Source organism: Cetorhinus maximus, chromosome 29 (genome assembly GCF_964194155.1).
Source record: "Cetorhinus maximus chromosome 29, sCetMax3.hap1.1, whole genome shotgun sequence".
Lineage (NCBI taxonomy): Eukaryota > Metazoa > Chordata > Chondrichthyes > Lamniformes > Cetorhinidae > Cetorhinus > Cetorhinus maximus.
Window position 1 is genome coordinate 22,469,332 of NC_135907.1, and position 19,693 is coordinate 22,489,024.

Genomic DNA, 19,693 nt, shown 5'->3' on the forward strand with positions numbered 1-19,693 from the left:
AGAGCATGAAGCAGCACCGAAGCAATCATCGATGTACCAGAGAAAGAGTTGTGGGAGGGGGCCTGAGTAGGACTGGAACAAGGAATGTTCCACATACCCCATAAAGAGACAGGCATAGCTGGGGTCCATGCGGGTACCCATAGCCACACCTTTTATTTGGAGGAAGTGAGAGGAGTTTAAGGAGAAATTGTTCAGTGAGAGAACAAGTTCAGCCAGACGGAGGAGAGTAGTGGTGGATGGAGATTGTTCGGGCCTCTGTTCAAGAAAGAAGCGGAGAGCCATCAGACCATCCCGGTGGGGGATGGAGGTGTAAAAGGATTGGACGTCCGTGGTGAAGAGGAGGCGGTTGGGGCCAGGGAACTGGGAATTGTTGATATGACGTAGGGCATCAGAGGAACCGCGGATGTAGGTGAAAAGACACTGGACAAGGGGAGAGAGAACGGAGTCAAGATAGGAAGAAATTAGTTCTGTGGGGCAGGAACAGGCTGACATGGTCTGCCGGGACAGAAGTTTGTGGATTTTGGGTAGGAGGTAGAAACGGGCCGTCCGAGGTTGGGCGACTATCAGGTTGGAAGCTGTGGAGGGAAGATCTCCAGAGGAGATGAGGTCAGTGACAGTCCTGAAAACAATGGCTTGATGTTCGGTGGTGGGGTCATGGTCCAGGAGGAGGTAGGAGGAAGTGTCTGTGAGTTGACGCTCGGCCTCTGTGAGGTACAGGTCAGTGCACCAGACAACAACAGCACCACCCTCATCAGCAGGTTTGATAACAAAGTCAGGGTTGGACCTGAGGGAACAGAGTGCGGCGAGTTCAGAAGGAGACAGGTTAGAGTGGGTGAGGGGAGCAGAGAAATTGAGACGGCCGATGTCACGCTGACAGTTCTCAATGAAAAGATCAAGAACAGGTAAGAATCCAGAGGGAGGGGTCCAGGTTGGGGGAGAATACTGGAGGTGGGTGAAAGAATCTGTTGAACAGGGGGAGGTTCTAATGGTGAATTAATTCTCCTTAAACCTGTCTCACTTCCCCTGAACAGAGGCTCAAACAATCCCCATCCACCACCACTCTCGTCTGGCTGAACTTGTTCTCTCACTGAACAATTTCTCCTTAAACTCCTCTCACTTCCTCCAAATAAAAGGTGTGGCTATGAGTACCCGCATGGGCCCCAGTTATTCCTGTCTCTTTATGGGGTATGTGAAATTTTCCTTGTTCCAGTCCTACTCCGGCCCCCTCCCACAACTCTTTCTCTGGTACATCGATGATTACTTCGGTGCTGCTTCATGCTTTCGTCTGGACCTGGAAAAATTTATCAACTTTTCTTCCAATTTCCACCCCTCCATCATTTTCACATGGTCCATCACTGACACTTCCCTTCCCTTCGTTGACCTCTCTGTCTCAATTTCTGGTGATAGACTGTCCACCAATATTCATTACAAGCCTACCGACTCCCACAGCTACCTCGACTACAGCTCCTCACACCCCGCTTCCTGTAAGGACTCCATCCCATTCTCTCAGTTCCTTCACCTCCGTCGCATCTGTTCTGATGATGCCACTTTCAAAAACGGCGCTTCTGACGTGTCTTCCTTAACCGAGGTTTTGCACCCATGGTGGTTGACAGGGCCCTCAATTGTGTCCGACCCATCTCCCAAGCCTCTGCACTCACACCTTCCTCTCCCTCCCAGAACCATGATAGGGTTCCCCCTAGTCCTCACTTTTCACCCCACCAGCCTCTGTATTCAAAGTATCATCCTCCGCCATTTCCGCCAACTCCAGCATGATGCCACCACCAAACACATCTTCCATTCATCCCCCCCGGCAGCTTTCCGTAGGGACTGTTCCCTCCAGGACACCCTGGTCCACTCCCCATCACCCCCAACACCTCAACGCCTTCCCACGCAATTGCAGAAGATGCAACGCCTGCCCGTTTACTTTCCCCCTCCTCACCGTCCAAGGGCCCAAACACTCCTTTCAAGTGAAGTGAAGTGAATTTAGTCTACTGCATTCGTTGCTCCCCATGTGGTTTCCTCTACATTGGAGAGACCAAACGCAGACTGGGTGACCGCTTTGCAGAACACCTTCGATCTGTCCGCAAGCATGACCCAGACCTCCCTGTCGCTTGCCATTTCAACACTCCACCCTGCTCTCATGCCCACATGTCTGTCCTTGGCCTGCTGCATTGTTCCAGTGAAGCTCAACGCAAACTGGAGGAACAGCACCTCATCTTCCGACTAGGCACTTTACAGCCTTCCGGACTGAACATTGAGTTCGACAACTTCAGACCATGAACTCTCTCCTCCATTCCCACCCTTTTTTGATCCCCCTTTTTGCCATATTCATTTTTATTTTTAAAGTTTTATTTATTTATTTCTTTCCCCTACTTACTTTCATTGTTATTATATTTTAAATTTATTTCCTTTTTTATTCATTGTTTTATCCCCATCTTTTAACCTATTTTCGATCTTTTTTCCCACCATCATCCCCTCCCCCCACCCCACCATCCCTCACTTTCCAGAGCGCTTACCCTGGCCCGGCCATTATCACATTCTGCTTTCCACTCTTAATGTCACCATTAGCACCTCCTTTAGCCAGCACCACCACTATTAACAACCCTTTGACCTTTTGTTTATGACATCTTTCGCAATCTCTCCTTTGCCTCCACCTATCGCTGGTTTTCTGTCCAGCTTCACCTATTCCACCCGCCTTAAACAGTATATATTTCACCACATTTCTACCTCGCTTTAGCTCTGAAGAAGAGTTCTACGGACTCGAAACGTTAACCTTGTCTCTCTCTCTCCACAGATGCTGTCAGACCTGCTGCCTTTTCCCCGTACCCTTGCATGTTGTTTCGATTTAAATAATAATCTAATTACCTCATGAATGCCTTGACTGAACCTGCCTCCTCCACACTTCGCTGAGTGAAAAAGATTTTTCTCACGTTTCTCCTCCTTTGCAAATCTCTTTAAATCTGTGCCCTCTTACTCTCGATCTTTTTACAAGCAGGAACAGCTTCTCCCTATCTACTCTGTCCAGTCCCCTCATGATTTTGAACCCTCTATCAAATCTCCACTTAGCCTTCTTCTCTCCAAGGAGAATATTCCCAACTTCTCCAATCTATCTTCATCCCTGGAACTATTTTTGTAAACCTTTTCTGCATTCTCTCCAAAGTGTTCACATCCTTCATATAATGTGATGCCCAGAATTGTACACAATACTCCAGCTGAGGTCTAACTAGTGTCTTGTATAAACTCAGCATAACCTCCCTGCTCTTGTACTCTATGCTCTTATTAATAAAGCCCAGGATACTTTATGCTTTATTAACTGCTCTCCCCACCTGTCCTGCCACCTTCAATGATCTATGCACATATACACCCAGGTCACTCTGCTCCTGCACACCCTTAAGAATTGTATCCCTTAATTTATATTGTCTCTCCATGTTCTTCCTACGAAAATGCATCACCTCACACTTCTCTGCATTGAACTTCATCTGCCACCTATCTGCCCACTCCACCGACTTGTCTATGTCCTTTGGAAGTTCTATACATGTCCTCCTCACAGTTTACAATGCTTCCAAGTTTCGGATCATCCGCAACTTTGAAATTGTCCCCTGCACACAAAGATCTAGATCATTAATATATATCAGGAAAAGCAAGGGTCCCAATATCGATCTTTGGTGAACTCCATTACAAACCTTCCTTCAGCCTGAAAAACATCCATTGACCATTTACCCCCTGCTTCCTATTACTCAGCCAATTTTGTATCCACGTTGCTCCTGTCCCTTTTATTCCATGAGCTATAACTTTTCTCACAAGTGGCACTGTATCAAATGCCTTTTGAAAGCCCACGTGCATGACATCAACAGCCTTACCCTCATCGACCTTTTCAGTTACCTCTTCAAAAAACTCCAGCAAGTTAATTGAACACTATTCACCCTTTAGAAATCCATGCTGGCTCTTCCTAATCAACACACATTTTTCCATGTGACTACTAATCCTATCCCAAATAATTGTTTCTAGAAGCTTCCCCACCACTGAAGCTAAACTGATTGGTTTGTAATTGCTGGGTTTATCCTTACAACCTTTTTTGAACAAGGGCGTAATGTTTGCAATTCTCCAGTCCTCTGGTCCCTCCCCTGAGCCTAGGGAAGACTGAGAGATTATGGCCAGTGCCCCTGCAATTTCCTTCAATATCATTGGATGCATCTCGTCTAGTCCCGGTGCCACTTGTCCATTTGTGCACAGCAAGCTCCCACAAACAGCATTGTGACAATGAACAGATAATCTGTTCTTGTGATGTTGGTTGAGGGATAAATATTGGCTCCAGGTCACAAGCGAGAATGCCCCTGCTTTTCTTCAGAATAGTGGCCACGGGATTTTTTACATCCGCCTGAGGGGGCAGATGGGGTCTCAGTTTAATGTTTGATCTGAAAGATGGCACCCCTGACAGTGCAACACTCCCTCAGCACTGCACTGGATTATGGTCTCCAGTCTCTGGAGTGGGATCTAAACCCAGGACTTTCTGATCGGGTGGGAGAGGAGCCGGAGCTGAGGGCCCTGGGATTACTCACTCCGGAATCGAGAAACATTGTGGGTGGAGAGCGGTCAAGATGTTTGAAGGTTTCAAAAAAATTGAAACCTGATTATACTTCAGGTGTTGTTGCTACGTCTAGAACCAGAGGCTCCAGTTTAGCAAATGAAAGGGGAACAGGCAGCTGAGTTTAACTGCTCTACACAGTGGGAGGTTACATGTGTAATGGGCTTAGTAAACTGGCAGATGGTGTGGGAAAATTTGAGGGACATTATCATTGAATCATAGAATGGTTACAGCAGGAAAGGAGGCCATTCGGCCTGTCGGGTCCATGCTGGCTCTCTGCAAGAGCAATTCACTTGGTGCCGCTCCCACTGCCTTTTACCTGTAGCCCTGCAAATATTTCCTCTTCAGATAATGATCCAATTTGCTTTTGAAAGCCCCGATTGACCGTGACCCCACCACACTCTGGGGCAGCGCATCCCAGCTCCTCACCTCACCACTCGCTACATAAAGACATTTTTTCCTCATGTTACCATTGCTACTTTTACCAATCACTTTTAAAACTCGGAGACACGTTTAGTGAGCGGGCATTTGAGAGAGGTTTCGACCTTGCTGTGTGACAGGACAGCCTTTCCCCAGTGTTGTTTGCTGACTCGTGGGGTGCAGGCAACAAGAAGTGGAATTTGTCCAGTGCTTCGCTATTGTGAAAGGGCCATTATCAAGCAAGAAAACACAGTTTACTATGCTAAAGGTGCTATATAAATGCAAGCTGTTGTTGGCTGAGGTTTCTGACCTCAGTGACATTTTATACAGGATTTTTTTTTTTATTTGTTCATGGGATGTGGGTGTTGCTGACAAGACCAGCATTTGTTTCCTGTCCCTATTTGCTCTTGAACTGAGTGGCTTGCTTGGCCATTTCAGAGTCAACCACATTGCTGTGGGTGTGGAGTCACAGACCAGCTAAGGAAGGTATGTTTCCTTCCCTAAAGGGCATTAGTGAACCAGATAGGTCTTCCCAACGATTGGCAATGGGTTTTTTTTTTCCCATGGTCATCATTAGACTTTTAATTCCATATTTTTATTGGATTCAAATTTCACCATCCAGTGGTGGGATTCGAACCTGGGTCCCCAGAGCATTACCCTGGGTCTCCGGATTTCCGATACCACTACGCCACTGCCTCCCCCTAAATTCCCCACTGGATGGTGTCGGTTTGTCTCACTGGCAACATTGCATTCAAACAAAACCAGTTTTCTTTCCACTTTTCTGGCCTTTATTTTTAACTGAACATTTGAAATATTCTGATGAAGCAGTTAACATTTTAATGGAGAGTGTTGACAATTCACAGAGCAGCATTTCCCCTGAGAGTGCCTGAAGACCATGAGGTACCCATATATCTGCCTGCAAGACCCCTCCTTTTCCAAGAGTGCAGCAGCTATCTTGAATAGAAACAGGAATGATTCAGATACGGTATTTTACTTTTGGTGGGATGTTGTTGTTAATGAAGGTGAGGGATGCTGGTAGTGGGGAATCAAACACAGTCCCCTTATGGGATCCAATAAAATCACACACAGCTTGGTTGAACAGTTCAATATAGAATAAAACTCTCTCTCTACACTATCCCCGTGAAACACTCCCCAGGCAGGTACAGCATGGGGTTAGATACAGAGTAAAGCTCTCTCTACACTGTCCCTAGGACAGGTACAGCAGGGGATTAGATACAGAGTAAAGCTCCCTCTGCATTGTCCCCATCAAACACTCCCAGGACAGGAACAACACGGGGTTAGATACAGAGTAAAGCTCCCTCTACACTGTCCCCATTAATATGTCTCAGCTATATCCCCTAAAGAATGTCCCTCTATTATTCCAGTATGACATATTTTCCACATCCCAATGCATTATATTCTTTAAATAATCACAATGGACCAAATATTCTGCTGAGTGTTTAGGGCACTGTGCTGGGATTTGCACTGTGAGCTCCCAGCACGTGGACCTCCTCAGCAGGAACGTGGAAGTGTCGATTCCCAGTACAATCTGCCCTTTAATGTCTGTATTTGCAACAAGCTGAATTGCTGCTTCAAACCCTGATGGTGAGTCACCTTTGTCAGTCAGTGAGATGAAAGCCCTCAGTGTCCACTTAGTATGACCGAACAATTTACATCCTAGAACATTCTCAAAGGTGAGCCACCAGTTTACAAAGTCAAAATCACAGGGGAAATGCCTCTCGCTTTCATCAGTAATTGTTGGTGTCACCGGTAAACGTGGGGTGTCTGTCCAGCAGCATTGCTATGGCATTGTGTTGTGTTTATCTGTAAAGCTGAGGTTAGAGGTTAAAAGTTGGAGGTCAGCTTGTTTGTAGTTTATCGTTTGTGCTTGAAATAGGCTTCCACTGAAAGACAAAAAAGATTAACTAAATTGAGGAAGAAACCCACCCAGGGCAGTGAGTAGCACGGAAATCACTTCTATGCGTCTATTTTTCTTCTCTCTGTTCTATCTCTAACCAACTTCCTTGAGGAAATGATAACCCAAGTAGACGAGTGTTGGCGTGAGAGACGAAGATGTGGTTTAGCTCCTTCCCCCAATGTAACTCCTTCCCTCAATGTAACTCCTTCCCCAGTGTAGCTCCTTCTCTCAATGTAACTCCTTCCCCAGTGTAGCTCCTTCCCTCAACGTAACTCCTTCCCCAGTGTAGCTCCTTCCCTCAATGTAACTCCTTCCCCAGTGTAGCTCCACCTCAATGTAACTCCTTCCCCAGTGTAGCTCCTTCCCTCAATGTAACTCTTCCCTAAGTGTAGCTCCTCTTCAGTGTAGCTTTCCACCAGTGTAATTCCTCCTGTCAGTATATCTCCAATCCATGTGGCTCCTCCCCAATTTAGCCCCTCCCCCAATTTAGCCCCTCTCCTGTGCAGCCCCTCCCCTGTGTAGCCCCTCCCCAGTGTAGCCCCTCCCCCAGTGTAGCCCTTCCCACAATTTCACTCCTCCCAAAGTAACTCCTCCCCCCAGCGGAGCCCCTCCCCTGTGTAGCCCCTCCCGTAGTGTAGCCCCTCCCAGTGTAGCCTCTCCCCTAGTGTAGCCCCTCCCACAATTTCACTGCTCCCAATGCAACTCCTCCCCTCAGTGTAGCCCCTCCCCAGTGTAGCCCCTCCCCCAGTGTAGCCCCTCCCCAGTGTAGCCTCTCCCCTAGTGTAGCCCTTCCCACAATTTCACTCCTCCCCATGCAACTCCTACCCTGTGTAGCCCCTCCCCCAGTGTAGCCCCTCCCCCAGTGTAGCCCTGCCCCTGTGTAGCCCCGCCCCAGTGTAGCCCCTCCCCAGTGTAGCCCCTCCCCCAGTGTAGCCCTTCCCACAATTTCACTCCTCCCCATGCAACTCCTACCCTGTGTAGCCCCTCCCCAGTGTAGCCCCTCCCCCAGTGTAGCCCTGCCCCTGTGTAGCCCCGCCCCAGTGTAGCCCCTCCCCAGTGTAGCCCCTCCCCCAGTGTAGCCCTTCCCACAATTTCACTCCTCCCCATGCAACTCCTACCCTCAGTGTAGACCCTCCACCAGTGTAGCCCCTCCCCCAGTGTAGCTCCTCCCCCAGCAAAGCCCCTTCCAACACCTGAAGGCCAGACATTGATCAGGAACTAGTTGATTTCCTACCCCCACCCCACCCACTACCCTTGTCCAGGGTCCTGGAGCTAAGACTAATGCTCCAATAACAAAAACAACAATAGCTGGAAAAACTCAGCAGGTCTGACAGCATCTGCGGAGAGGAACACAGTTAACGTTTCGAGTCCGAATGGCTCCTCATCAGAACACAATAGTTGGCCTGACTCTGTAATTTGTTAATTCATAACAGGCGGTAGTATGGCTCCTGGGATTTTCCTGTTCCGTGTGACATAGCACCAGCAGTGTTCATAAGATGCAACTTTCATAGCTTGCTTAAGCTGGGGTGGAGTGCGAAGGAAAGAGTGCGGGGGAGGGAGAGTGCAAGAGAATAAGAGTGTGGGGGAAAGAGAGTGTGAGAAACCTACTTGTGTATTCTTGGGGTGACATCTGTTGACTCATCACTCCGTTGAACACGGTCATCCAATCCCGCTGCTCGCTTTCGGTTTCGCACGTGAACAGGAATTCCCTGTCCGGTGTTACTATGGTGATTCCATATTGCCAGTTCGGGTTACCCTGGGCACCAGGGGGAAGCCCTTCTCTGACCAGGTACCCGTTGTCACTGCTGCCAATGAAGACCTCGCCTTTGGCAAATGCATCCTGTGAAGATATCGCACACAGCCGCTCTTTAATGCTTTCTCAAGGTGATGGGCAGGCGATTTCAGGAGTTAGCACGTCACCTGTTATCCAATTAGTCCCACTCCACCCCTCCTTTTTCTCCATCAATTTTTTCCCTTTCAAGGATTTATCCAATTCCTTTTTCAAAGTTACCACTGAATCTGCTTCCACTGCCCTTTCAGGCAGCACCTCCCAGATCGCAGCAACTTGTTGCGTAAAAATAATTCTCCTCATCTCCCATTCTTTTATCAATAATCTTTAACCTGTGTTCAACCCTCCTGCCGCTAGAAATGCCTTCTCCTTCTTGAGCAAATACGTCATGATTTTGAACACTTCCATCATATTTTCCCCCTAACCTCTGCTGTAAGGAGGACAATCCCAGCTTCTCCAATTTCTCCACAGAGCGGATGGCCCTCCTCCTTGCCACTGTGCTGTTAAATCTCCTCCGCACCCCATCCAACGTCTTGGCATCCTTCCTAAAGTGCGGTGCCCAGAATTGACCATAATACTCCAATCTTACACCAGTTCCTCAGTGCGATTCCTGGGCTCAGAGTACATGACGTGTAGGTTTCAGCAGTCTGATGTGACACTAAACTGAGCCCAAATATACAGCACAGGAAACCACGCAACATCCTCTTTCATACAGGAACCAAACCTCGATTTGTGCCTGTCTCACCATTTGAATTACTGTAAAAACTCTTGCATTTTGCTTTCTATGCAGCATTATAAAATATCTGCACCTGGAACACACAAGCCTCCTTCCCCTCTCCTTACCTCCTTTCCATTCTGCTCCACAACCCTCTAAACCATCCCAACAATACAGCCCAGTCTCCTTTTGCCCTCCACCGTGCCACTTGCTTCCCACGCCAACCATTGGGTGATCTCCCTGTGTGAGTTTCCCAAGTTAGTGCCGGGTTACTAGAAGTGCAGCAGGTGTGAAGCCAATGAGAGTTGAATTGAGGGCGTTTCAAAATCTTTCACACATCATCCTTATGATCAGGAAAGAGAAAACAAAGTGAAAATGAATGAGTTTGAGAGATAGAGCCAGTGCGAGAGGGTGAGTGCAAGGGAGAGAGAGTGAAGAGGGAGAAAAAGATTGAGAGTGACAGAATGTGAGTGCGACTGTGTGAGAAAGCAAATGCGAAAGAATGCAAGAGAAAAGAGTGAGAGTGATAGTGTGATAGAGAAAGCAGCTGTGAGCGAGAGTGAGAGAATGCAAGAGAAGGAGAGAAACAGAGTGTGTGTGAGAGAGCAAGAGAACGATTGAAGTGATTGAGAGAAAGCGAGTATGCGAGTGAGAGTGCTACAGTGTGAGAGAGAGAGAGAAAGTGAGTGTGAGAGTGTGAGAGAGTGTGTGTGAGAGTGAGAGAAAGTGAGTGTGTGAGAGAAAGTGAGTGTGAGAGAGTGAGAGAGAGAAAGTGAGTGTGAGAGAGAGAGAGAGATAGTGAGTGTGAGAGAGAGAGAGAAAGTGAGTGTGAGAGAGAGAGAGAAAGTGAGTGTGAGAGAGAGAGAGAAAGTGAGTGTGAGAGAGAGAGAGAAAGTGAGTGTGAGAGCGAGAGCGTAAGGGAGTGATACAAAGACTGTGCGAGACAGTGAATGTGAAAGGGTGATAGAGAGAGAGAGATTAAGAGTGAGAAAGTGAGTTTGAGAGTAAGGAAGTGCGAGAATGATTGAGAGAAAGTAAGAGAACAAGTGTGAAAGTGAGACTTCCTGCTCTCACCCTGCACTGCTCTAAGCCTAGTTTTGAATGTACATACCAAAGGGTCTTTGTAGTACATCAGACGACGGTGATCTAGTGTAAACCATCGTTTCTTGAAACCTTCAGTTTGCTATAAGCAAGAAAAAAATGAGTGCTTCAGTTTAGTAGCATTTTTTAATTTAGTGTTCGACACATGCTGATGTAGCTGAAGGTGGCTCACATAACACTTCAGAGTCCCGCAGACTGATGGAGTAACTGCTGATGTTTATCATTTGTGACACAGGCTTGCGGTCAGTATTAGGAGGGCAAGAGTTTAACCAAAAGGAATAATTTACTCCCAAAATTACACCAGCCTCTGGGTCAGGAGGTTGTGGGTTCGAGTCCCAGCCCAAAGGCTTGGGACCATAACCTGGTCTGGGATTCCTAGTGCACCACTGAGGGAATGCTGCACTATTGGAGGTGCTGTGTTTCAGATGAGCTGTGAAGCTAAACTGTCTGCCTCTCAGGTGGAAATATAAGATATCATGGCCACTATCTCAAAGAAGAGCTGGGGAATTCTCCCTGGTGTCATGCACCAATATTTATCCCTCAACCAACATTAACTTCCTGTTGATTACCACCTACTGCATTGCTCAGCTGGTGAATCAATGCTCCTCCATGTGGAACACCACTTGGAGGAAGCACTGAGGGTGTGGCAAGGGCGCAGAATCTACTCTGGGTGGGGACCTGAATGTCCATCACTAAGAGTGGCTCGGTAGCACCACTACTGACCGAGCTGGCAGAGTCCTAAAGGACATAGTTGCTAGACTGGGTCTGTGACAGGTAGTGAGGGAACCTACAAGAGGGGAAAAAAAATTCCACCTCGTCCTCACTAATCTACCTGTCGCAGATGCATCTGTCCATGACAGTATCGGTAGGAGTGACCACCACACAATCCTTGTGGAGACCAAGTCCCATCTTCACATTGAGGATACCCTCCATCATACTGTGTGGCACTACCACCATGCTAAATAGGATAGATTTTGGACTGATCTAGCAACTCAAAACTGGGTATCCATGAGGCGCTGTGGACCATCAGCAGCAGCAGAATTGTACTCAACCACAATCTGTAACCTCATGGCCTGGCGTATCCCCCACTCTACCATTACCATCAAGCCAGGGGATCAACCCTGGTTCAATGAAGAGTGCAGGAGGGCATTTCAGGATCAGCATCAGGCATACCTAAAAATGAGGTGTTAACCTGGCGAAACCATGACACAGGACTACTTGCACACCAAACAGCGGAAGCAGAATGCTATAGCTAAGCGATCCCACAACCAGTCCTGCCACACAACCACTTGTGAAAGGCGTTAGACACTGGGGATGGCCTGAAAACATAAAAGGTGCTATATAAATATACAATCCATCCTTCTTTCCTTCTCATACTTGTGAAATATTTGTAACTTCTGTATAACTGTATTAACAAGTGTTTTGAAAGATTGCAGGTTGAAAGATTGCCTATGCGTCTTTTGTAAAAATAATTATTCTTTTGTGGATGTGGATTAACTTGTTGCCCATCTTGTTGGGCACAGTTAAGAGTCAACCTCATTGCTGTGGACCTGGAGTCACATGTGGGCCAGACCAGGTAAGGTTGGCAGATTTCCTTCCCTAAAGGACTTTAATGAGCCAGATGGGTTTTTACAATAATCAATGATAGTTTCATGGTCACTATTATTGACCATATTCCAGACTTTTATCTTTTGGATTCATTAAGTGAATTTAAATTCCACCAGCTGCCATGGTGGGATTGGAACCCATGTCCCCAGAGCCTTCACCTGGGCCTATGGATTACTAGACTAGTGACATTACCACTATACCACCATCTCCTGATGGAGGCACTGAATAGAGGGAGCTAGTCATTGAAGTGATGCTAATAGTCATTGATTCAGGTGCCTGTGAGCATGTCAAAAATACACCAAAGGGAAAGGAATTTAAAAGGAATTTTCTTCAGAAGCTAGTTCCACATTGCACACCCTTTGTATGTGTGTGTCTGTGCGTGTGTGAGAGACAGAGAATCTCAATTTGCTGTGTTCTCCAATAGTTGTGCAAGCTCATGAACGCACCTTCCTAATTTCACTGGGCAACACTGAGCCCTTGCAGATTTGCTGTGCGTCTGAGTCCAATTCAATGGCTGTGGAACTCCAACTACAACAGGAATACCTGATCCAGCCTAGGCCAGGCACAGCAAGATCCCAGAAAGAGCAAAGTGACCAATGCCCAGTTAACCTGTTGATTTTTGTGTGGTGCTGGCTGTGGAAGAAATGGCAGTCAGACTCCCAGGCATGCTCCCTGCTCTTCCAATGGTGCCATTGGACCTTACAGATCTTCCTTAATGAGCAGAAAGGAACTGCGGGTGGTGACAGGGCATGTCCCCAGTTCTCCAGATAAACTGCGGATTTCTGAAGGAAAAGTGCTGCTTCCAATCGAAACAGTAAATGTGAGTTAACACCAATTAGGATAACTATTGCGTCTGTGCTTACAGCTTACAGGTGATTATATTTTACCTGCCTGTTACTAGGCGGGATGTGTGTGTGTGTGTGTGTGTGTGTCTGTGTGTGTGTGTGTGTGCGTCTGTGTGTGTGTGCGTCTGTGCATGTGTTTGTGTGCGTCTGTGTATGTGTTTGTGCCTGTGTGTGTGTGTTTGTCTGCGTACGTGTGTGTGTGTGTGTTTGCGTCTGTGTGTGTGTATGTGTGTGTGTGTGAGGTAGCTTGGAGTAATTTTGCCGCTCTGGCTTTGAAATGATGTTGAGATGTTGGACTCTTACCTTGGGTCCTGTTTTCTCCATGTAACCTTCCTTCAGGAAATTCCTGGTCAGTTTGTGCTTTAGCTGTGAATGGAATTATGAGCTGGTAAATAAATTAATCAAATATTAAGAGGCATTGGACACCCAGGGCCAGCATACATTCCGAAAACTATATATGGAATTTTAATTTCCTCCATACCAAAGTGTGTTACATGTTTCATTCCCTGGCCAGTGCCTTGGGCTGAATCAGACAAGTATAGAATCCACATGAGCAGACCATTCAGCCCGACTGGTGTACGTAATCCACACCATCCTCTTCCCACTCTAATTACCTTTCCACATCCTGTCCCATTCCCTCTATTACTTGCTCCCTCACGTGTGCACCAAGCCCTCCCCTTAAAGGTAATAATGCTAACTGCTTGCTCCATGAGTTCTTCCCATTCTCGGTGTGCACTCGTGTGTATGTCCCAACTACAGCCACACACCCAGATCCAGTTAGGATGAAGGTGTATTGGAGACGTTACTGGGCCAGTAATCCAGGTGCCTGGACCAATGCCTCAGGGACACGAGCTCAAATCCCACCTCTGGGGGAAGTTAAAATCAATTAATAAATAAATCTGATTTTTTTTTAAAGAAGCTTGTCTCAGTAATGGAGAGGTCTCATGTTGCAGTGGGTAGCGTCCCTACCTCTGGGCTTAGAAGCTCTGGGTTTGAGTCTCACTTCAGGGCTTCATGGCCAAGGAAGGTGCACTTGTAATGTGGCCAAACAGATTGATTATCAACCTGTAAATCCTTCCAATACGCCTGATGGCAGGTGGTGAGAGTGGGAAAGAGTTCCCTGGTCAGCCATACTGCAGAAGGCAACGACAAACCACTTTGCCATCATAATCATGGACCAATCCAATGAAAGTCCATGGTCGCCAATGCCCTCTTGGGACATGTGACCTGAAGGAGGGGGAGTATCAGTAATGGTGACCATGAGACAATCGAATGATGTAAAAAACCCAACTTCTTCACTCATGTCCTTGAGGGAAGGAAATCTGCGGCCCTTACCCGGTCTGGCCTACATGTGGCTCCAGACCCACGGCGATATGACTGACTGCAAACTGGCCCACTGGCCCTCTGCTTTGGTCTGGCAAGCCACTCAGTTGTATCCAAGTGCTACAGAAAAGTTGCAGCTCATCAAGACAGTTTACCAGCTCCTTCTCAAAGGCAGTTGGGGATGTGCAACAAATGCTGGCCTAGCCAGCAACGCCCACATCCCGTGAATAAATAAAGAAAAGGAGCTGTTCTCCAGAAGAGCTGAGAGAGTGAGTGTTTCTCTGTGGAACGTGATGAGCTCACTAAACCCAGAGCTATCCAGCGGAAATCTGCATGGATGTTTCAACTCTTCGACACTACATCGGTGGAGCTTACCTCATTGTCACTCGCTCCTGGGAAAGCGACTTTTAAATAATGAAACTGGACAGCACGAATGGCGTTGAACCAATCCACAATTTCCTGTTGGAGAAACAAAAACAGGTCTAATTAGCCAAGGACTCTGCTTCTGAATAACGAGCGCATTGAGTTGCCAACGCTCCAGGATTGCCCTGGAGTCTCCAGGAAATGAAAAGCAAAACTCCAGGTCAGAGGTGTGGGCAAACCTAGGAGTAAAAAATCATAGGCACTGTGTTTCTTTTACTTTCTTTTACTGAAGACTTTCCATTTATTAATTATAAAGGTGTGGGGAAATACAACAACAACTTGCATTTTTAAAAATATATTCTTCCCTGGGATGTGGGTGTCGCTGGCAAGGCCAGCGTTTGTTACCCATCCCTAATTGCCCTTGAACTGAGTGACTTTCTAGGGCCACTTCAGAGGGCAACTAAGAGTTGACCACATTGCTGTGGGTCTGGAGTCACATGTCGGCCAGACTGGGCAATCACAGCAGATTTCCTCCATTAGTGAACCAGGTGGGTTTTTACCATTACTGAGACCACCTTTATATTCCAGATTCCTTATTAAATTTAAATTCCACCAGCTGCCATGGTGGGATTTGAACCCATGTTGCCAGAGAATTAACTGGACCTCTGGATTACTAGTCCAGTGACACTATGCCACCATCTCACCAAAGACAGCATTTTTAGCAGGAGCATGATAAAGCACCATTTGTTGGGAAAAATAAAGGGCTGTTTCATTAACAATCAAGATTAATCCAAAGATACTGTTCCTTTTTTACTTCGCTCATGGGATGTGGGCATTGCTGGCTAGGCCAGCATTTATTGCCCATCCCTAATTGACCTAAGAGTCAACCACATTGCTGTGGGTCTGGAGTCACATCTAGGCCAGACCAGGTAGGGACGGCAGATTTCCTTCCCTAGAGGGCATTAGTGAACCAGATGGGTTTTTATGACAATCAGCATTGGTTTCATGGTCATCATTCCAGTTTTTATTGAATTCAAATTTCACCATCTGCCCTGGTGGGATTGGAACCCAGGTCCCCAGAGCATTACCCCTGGGTGTCTGGAATACTAGCCCAGTGACAATACCTGTATGCCACTGCCTTTTCCATTGGTTATGGGATGACAGTGCGTCAAGAGGGTGAACCAATGGCAGGAGTGTAGGATGGGGTGGTCTGAGGTGGGAGGTCATGTGATAAAACCTCCAGGAACACCGCCAATTAGCGTTGACAACCCTAGAGTGCTAATGCCACCAGATGAAGGACTTACTGTAAATTTGACACCAGATTGACCAGTCACTCAACTCCCTCATTGTTACCATGGCTCCTGACACTACTTTTAATGTAGCAAAAAAAGACTGGCACAAACTTCACTGATCTCGTCCTGGTTCCTGAACGCTCACATGATGGGGAAATAGGACCAGGTGAAAAGAACGAACTTGCATTTATATAGCGCTTTTCACCACTTCAGGATGTCCCAATACACTTTACAACCAATGAAATATTTTTGAAGAGCGATCACTGTTATAAATGTAGGAAACGTGGCAGTGAATTTACACACATCAAGCTCCCGTTAACAGCAAAGCGCCAATGACCAGAACATCTCTTTTAAGTGATGTTCTAGGATGGATAAATATTGGCCCAGGCCAAACTATTCTTCAAAAAAAAGTGCCACGGAATGTTTTGATGTCCACAAACGAGACTTCAGTTTAACGTCTCATCCGAAAGGCAGCACATCTGACAGTGTAGCACTCCCTCAGTGCGACACTGGCGTGTCAGCCTGAGGTTTGTGCTCTGAAGCAGGACTTGAACCCACGGTCTTGTGTGTCAGAGGCGAGAGTTCTACCAACAGAGCCACAGCCGACACTGAAAGGGTTTTGCTCAGTCTTTGAAAGTGGGGCACGAGTGTTTAACTGGTTAGATTCATTTGCCCTTGTTCAGTGACAAAAAAATAGAGGTTTCAGTTCATTCGCTTCAGAATCTGTTGGACACTTTCTGTGATGATAATGGTATTGAATTAAAATGCTTAACCTGTAACTGCTTTTCTGCTTAAATGGAATATGTTCTCAAGGGCTGTCTGTGCTGTTCCTCCGTGGTTAAGCTTTGTTCTGCTGTTGGGAGTTTGATGGGAAATGGTTGTGGATCATGATGAGCTTATTAGGAATAAATTGGGACGCTTCACTTAACACAGAAATATACTCATTAAGCAGTTTAGTCTGGCATTGGTATTTAAATGACTTGACATGAGTTACATGTAACTAAAAGCCACTGCAAGTGCAAAACCTATTCTGCCCCTCAATCTCGTCCCCTCATCACCTGAAAACTGCTCCATTGTGCGAGCTACTCTCCAGTACCTTCCTCAAATGATCTGCACAGTGGAAGCAGGATGTTCGACCAGGGAACCCATCACAGGAATCTCTTTATAAATCTGGCTCAATACCCTCACACGCGAGCTGTAACCCTGGACTGGTAACCCTGCCTAGCCCCCCGCTCCAGCTCGAGGGGTGGTGGAGGGGGTGGGGTAGTGTGGGCTGGGGGGCGAAATATGGTCACTGAATCCAAATGTCAAAACCCAAATTGTCACTACTTTGAGGTTGATTAACAGTTTGCATTTATATAGTGGAAAAACTCAGCAGGTCTGGCAGCATCGGCGGAGAAGAGCAAAGTTGACGTTTCGAGTCCTCATGACCCTGGGTCATGAGGACTCGAAACGTCAACTTTGCTCTTCTCCGCCGATACTGCCAGACCTGCTGAGTTTTTCCAGGGTATTTCTATTTTTGTTTTGGATTTCCAGCATCTGCAGTTTTTTGTTTTTATGCATTTATATAGTGTCTGTCACATAGAAAAATGTCCAAAGGGGCTTCACAGGAGCCTCATCGACCAAGAGTTGACACCGAGCCATAAAAAGGTCAGGTAACCACAAGCTTGGCCGATCAGGTAGGTTTGGGGTCCGGGGAGGGAATTCCAAAGTTTGGGGGCTTGGCAATTGAAGCCAACGGATGCCAATAGTGGAGCAATGAAAATTGGGGATGTACAAGAGGCCAGAACTGGGCGATCCTAGAGATCTCGAAGGGTTGTGGGGCTGGATGAAATTGGAAGGGTGAGGACACGGAGGGATTGGAAAGCAAGGGTGAGAATTTTACAATCGAGGTGTTGTTGGACTGGGAACCAGCAAACACAGGAGGTGATGGGTGAACGGGACTTGGTGTAAGTTAGGATACAGGCAGCAGAATTTTGGATGAAACTAAGGCTTATTGGAGATGGAAGCTGGGAGACCAACCAGGAATAGCGAGTGTAGAGGTCACCATGATGTAGATGAAAAATAACTTGAGTGCAGATTGGGGATCTAACCTTGAGCTGACTGAATCGTATGGATCAGCTTTTTCACACACACTAGCCGACCTAGTACAAGTTTTTGAGAGGACATTCAACTCCTTTTCCATTCTATCTACATGGGAGTGCTTCGTACTGACTTGAACAGAGCAACCTGTAATTACTCATTTCTCTAAGGAACAAGCTGAAACCTGCTCTAAGTCTCTGCAGACTGCTACAGGAATCCTATCTCTACTCCAGACTGACTAATTTAAACAGTGTGTGAGACATATGTTTTTTTTTTTGAGGAGTGATTACGTAAATTGGGCACGTTCTGACGGGAAAAGAGAAGGTTTAGAAGGGATAATACGATTGCTGTTTTGCTTTTCAAACTTCTAAAAAAATAACTGGGATAATGTCGGCAGTGACAAGCCGCTTCGCTTTATCTGGAATAGTGCATCCAGAGGACACAGCCTGCACTTAAAGGGGCTAAGTCCAAAACCGATCGTTGGAAACAATGGCCAGGGATTTTTTTGGTCCCGCCCGTGATGGGAATTGGCGCGGGCGGGACCAGAAGATTTGGAGAGCAGCCAAAAGTCCTTTGGCAGGACTGGAAAATCCCGCCCAATATTTCAGTGAACGAATGATCAATCTACGAGGCAGGTTCCCTTAGGAGGCCCCAGGAACTGTTAGTATTGATTCATTCTTTCTGAAAATAACATAGTGGGATCGAACACATGAATAATTTGAGCTATGATGTGGTGATTGGAGCTTGGCAGGAACAGGTGAGTTTGAATCTATGGTTCCCAAAGTTCTCCACCACTGGGAGTTTTCCTCACCTCATGTCTGGGTATGTTGAAGACTCATCGATAGAGATGGATCACTGGGATTAGTCAATAACTCCATTCTCACTGGATCCTGTGACTACAGGATGGGAGAAGGCAAACGAGATGGACCGTGGTTTTCTTTTGTCTAGAAATTCCTCCGCTCTTTGGTTATGGGTTCAATTTGCACTCTGGGGTAATCCAGGCTGATACTCCAGAGCAGTCCTGTATTTGAGGGAGTGCTGCACTGTTGGAGGTACTGTTTATCAGATGCGACCTTAAACTGAGGCTCCATCTGCCCTCTCAGGTGGATGTAAAAGATCCCATGCCCACGTGATGACCTCTCCTGGTGCCATGGCCTCACTGGCTGTTCAAGATCCCTTTGGCATTATATGGGGAAGCGGAAAGAGTTGTCCCACTCTCTCGACCAACACTCCTCCTTCAACCAGCCAACATTAAGAATAAATCCAAAACAAAAACAGAATTACCTGGAAAAACTCAGCAGGTCTGGCAGCATCGGTGGAGAAGAAAAGAGTTGACGTTTCGGGTCCACATGACCCTTGAATAAATCGTTCATTCATCTCATTGCAGCCAGGAACTTACGAGGTTAATTTGGCTGATCCACTGAGTGAGGCCTGGCCACAGCATCCTCACTAGACGCTTCCCACCTCCCCCCCACCGCAATTCCCCCTCCCCACACCCTCAGCTATCACATCTCCTAGGATAGGATAGGCAAAAAAAAGAAATGAAAAACAATAGCCAATGAGCAGGAAAATTCCTCTGCAACTCCCTCAGCTGTCATATTTGGGTGAAAATCTCTGGCTTCAAGTGGCTGCCCAGTTTCCCTCCATGATGG

General features: G+C 46.9%; 1 protein-coding gene across 4 annotated transcripts in view; it reads right to left on the reverse strand.

The window, feature by feature from the left end:
• Nucleotides 1-5,770: 5,770 nt before the first annotated feature.
• Nucleotides 5,771-19,693, reverse strand: part of LOC144669429 (arf-GAP with dual PH domain-containing protein 1) — a 159,146-nt gene continuing 145,223 nt past the window's right edge. For 3 of the 4 annotated variants that reach the window (XM_078531855.1, XM_078531852.1, XM_078531853.1), the window contains 5 exons: nt 14,680-14,763; nt 13,285-13,347; nt 10,539-10,610; nt 8,532-8,763; nt 5,771-6,909 (listed from right to left, as the gene is read on the reverse strand). In XM_078531855.1, the coding sequence (XP_078387981.1) occupies nt 6,881-6,909; nt 8,532-8,763; nt 10,539-10,610; nt 13,285-13,347; nt 14,680-14,763 (480 nt within the window). In that variant the 3' untranslated portion in view covers nt 5,771-6,880. The remainder of the gene's footprint in view (nt 6,910-8,531; nt 8,764-10,538; nt 10,611-13,284; nt 13,348-14,679; nt 14,764-19,693) is intronic. The other variant, XM_078531854.1, reaches the window with a different exon arrangement.